This window comes from Etheostoma spectabile, chromosome 8, assembly GCF_008692095.1.
Source record: "Etheostoma spectabile isolate EspeVRDwgs_2016 chromosome 8, UIUC_Espe_1.0, whole genome shotgun sequence".
NCBI classification, from domain to species: Eukaryota; Metazoa; Chordata; class Actinopteri; order Perciformes; family Percidae; genus Etheostoma; species Etheostoma spectabile.
In genome coordinates, this window is record NC_045740.1 from 28,589,167 (window position 1) to 28,591,824 (window position 2,658).

Below are 2,658 nucleotides of genomic sequence, written 5' to 3' on the forward strand. Positions count from 1 at the left end.
GAGGAGCTTGAGACACTTCCATGTGAAGAAAAAAGTTTAAGAAATGAGTTGTCAACACAAAGGTGCAATCAAGAAGAAACTCATCTCAAACTGCATTATGTACGAAGACTAACCACAGCCCTCTGTGTCAGCAAAAAGGTAAAATGTAGGTGAAGTTTGCAAACTGCTTTTTTAAGAAAAGTATAACCTAATTCACACTTAGAGTCCTCTTTCTGTGCAAAAATGCATTCTAACGTTCAGTTTAATAATATAGGGTTTAACCTCCTCCGCCTCTGTGCTATCTGATTATAACTAATGTCATGTCAGTCCTTGAAAATAGGAAGGTCTCAGTGAGAAGGATTTGATATTAATATTCTCAATAACAGTCTTTTTAAAACAAGTAATGCAGTCATTAAAACAACATAGAAAAGCTTTACTCTTCCATATTAGTCCTAAAAAATGACTTACTTATCCCTGGCAGTGGTGATGCATTCCTTTTCCAGACCAGATTGTTTCAGCACCTGCATGAGAGTCTCTCTGGAGGAATTTTTGTAAACGGTTCCTAGGAAATTGCAGAGGTAAGGCCTGTTGGAGGTAATCAGTTGGGCATTTGGCCTGATCAGAGGAAACTGTCTATATCTGCACAGAGACAAGCAAAACAGAGCAACTTGTTAGACGTTAGTCATGTAAAAAGACAACCCGCAGTTTAATATACTCATATTGAGGACTCATGATGACACACACACACACGTAGGACTAGTTAGAAATAGCATACGTAGCGACACCAAGAGGCCACTGGAAGACATCCTTGTCGTTGACCCAGGGGCTGTCGTACACTACGAACAGCAGATCCACAAAGCCGCCATTTCTCTTTAAGTAAGGGGCAATGAAGTCGTTGTTGCAGTGCTCGTTGCCCAGCAGGACCACAGCCACATGTGACACCGTGTGGGACTGGACCAGAGATTGGACATGCTCCAGCCACCGTGTGGAGTAAGAGACCTTCTGCTGCTCGCGGCCGTTCAGAACCAGCACCAGGCTGTGCATGTCCAGAGGGACGTGTCCCTGGACCACAGCAGGACCTGTGTAGAAACTAAAGATGGAGAGGCAGAACAAGTCAATTTAATAGTTATGTCTTATTAGGTAGTTATTATATGATGTGGTGTGAGTCACAAAAGCAGAATACATTCTTGGGTTTGGCAGTATCACATTTCTGACTTGTCACCTGAAATCAATCTTTCCTGAGTGCAGCTCTCCTTCCCTCCATTGTGCGATCTTGTCAGTAGGGTTGAGGGGTCCCTCTAAAATATGTTCCCAAAGGTAAAGCCCTGAGGAGCAAAGAAGGGTTCAAGGCATTGTGCTACCTGAAGTTAAAGTGGCAACATGTGCAGTGCCATTACAGTGGCTTAAGAAAGTTCACACACCCATGTCAAAGTTGATAAAAAAGAAGAAAAAACATTCTAATTTCTATTAAAACTTGATCTTAAATGCCTTAAATCCAAACTTTCAGGACACCATTTTTTTTGTAAATGAATTGTAATTGTAATTGTAATAAATTGTAATAAATAAATGTACAGGGGGCATAGGTATACACAGCCCTATGTTAAATTCCCATACAGGCAGGCACATTTTTATTATAAATCAGCATAAATCAGTTTTATAGAGTTTTTTTTATCTATATCTATGCCTGTGGACTAAATTAAATGAAGTATCTAGCAAAGGGGAGGGGAACATGTTTTCCAAATGATTAATAGAATTATGTCATTTTCTCACAGGAAGCATCGTGTTAAAATTATCAATCAAGACTTTAGTTTAAGGTAAGGAAGAATTATGCTTTAGAGAGATTATTTTGAATCCATTAAAACATGTTTGAGCTATATATACTACATTTGATGTTGGTGTACTTTACGTTAGGGCTACAAACAAAATTGTAGATAAATTCATTTAATTCTGGACACTCAATATCTTTTACACATTTGGCTTTATAACATTGATTACATTTTATATTCATTTAGCTTTTTATTGTTAACATCCACGTTCTCTGATAGTTAAAACACTTAGGAAACTAAAACTTTTAATACATGCAATTATGACTACATTTCAATAATCTGTGATTTTCAGGACGGCCTCTAGCTCACCCAGTAAGAGTGTGCGCCCGTGTAGGCTGCGTCCTGCCGTGGCCCGGGTCTGAAACTGACCCGCGACCCTTTGCTGCGTGTCATGCCCCCATCTCTCTCCCCCTTTCCTGTCTATCCACTGTCACTAATAATGGGAAAAGCAGCCAAAAAAACAACTTATTTTCGACTTCTCCACATCCATTCCGTGTGAATATATCAAATATTTAAAGTATTTTGGTTGTTCCCATCATTTAAGTTGTGTGAACTTTAAGAATGCATGGCTGCACAATGTGAGTTAGGAATGATGGCAATGCTGCAGGGGCTACTAACATAAGGAGACAGCTGCCAGAGCTTTCCCCCCTAAGGCTCTTAGAATTGCTGCATGTTTTCATCACACCACTCTAAGTCTGTAATTATTTCTGAAGTTCTTAAATGATATGCAGTTGGATTCTGTATGCCATAAACACTCAGACTTGTCCATTAATTATTGACCAATTCCTGTACTTCTTGCACTTGTTGAAGGTCTCACAACATGCTACTTTTGGATGCTTTTATATAGACCTTA

At 39.3% G+C, this 2,658-nt stretch overlaps 1 protein-coding gene and 1 long non-coding RNA gene across 3 annotated transcripts in view; one reads left to right on the forward strand and one right to left on the reverse strand.

Moving 5' to 3' along the window:
- LOC116694824 (uncharacterized) overlaps positions 1 to 2,658 on the forward strand; it is a 17,160-nt gene that overhangs the window by 10,066 nt on the left and 4,436 nt on the right. Inside the window, exon 2 of the long non-coding RNA XR_004333276.1 lies at positions 1,329 to 1,333. This is a non-coding gene — a long non-coding RNA (uncharacterized LOC116694824). The remainder of the gene's footprint in view (positions 1 to 1,328; positions 1,334 to 2,658) is intronic.
- rxylt1 (ribitol xylosyltransferase 1) overlaps positions 1 to 2,658 on the reverse strand; it is a 5,749-nt gene that overhangs the window by 1,463 nt on the left and 1,628 nt on the right. For both annotated transcript variants that reach the window (XM_032524717.1, XM_032524718.1), the window contains exons 3-5: positions 1,202 to 1,304; positions 755 to 1,069; positions 448 to 618 (exon numbers count right to left, since the gene is read on the reverse strand). In XM_032524717.1, coding sequence (XP_032380608.1) covers positions 448 to 618; positions 755 to 1,069; positions 1,202 to 1,304 — 589 coding nt within the window. The remainder of the gene's footprint in view (positions 1 to 447; positions 619 to 754; positions 1,070 to 1,201; positions 1,305 to 2,658) is intronic.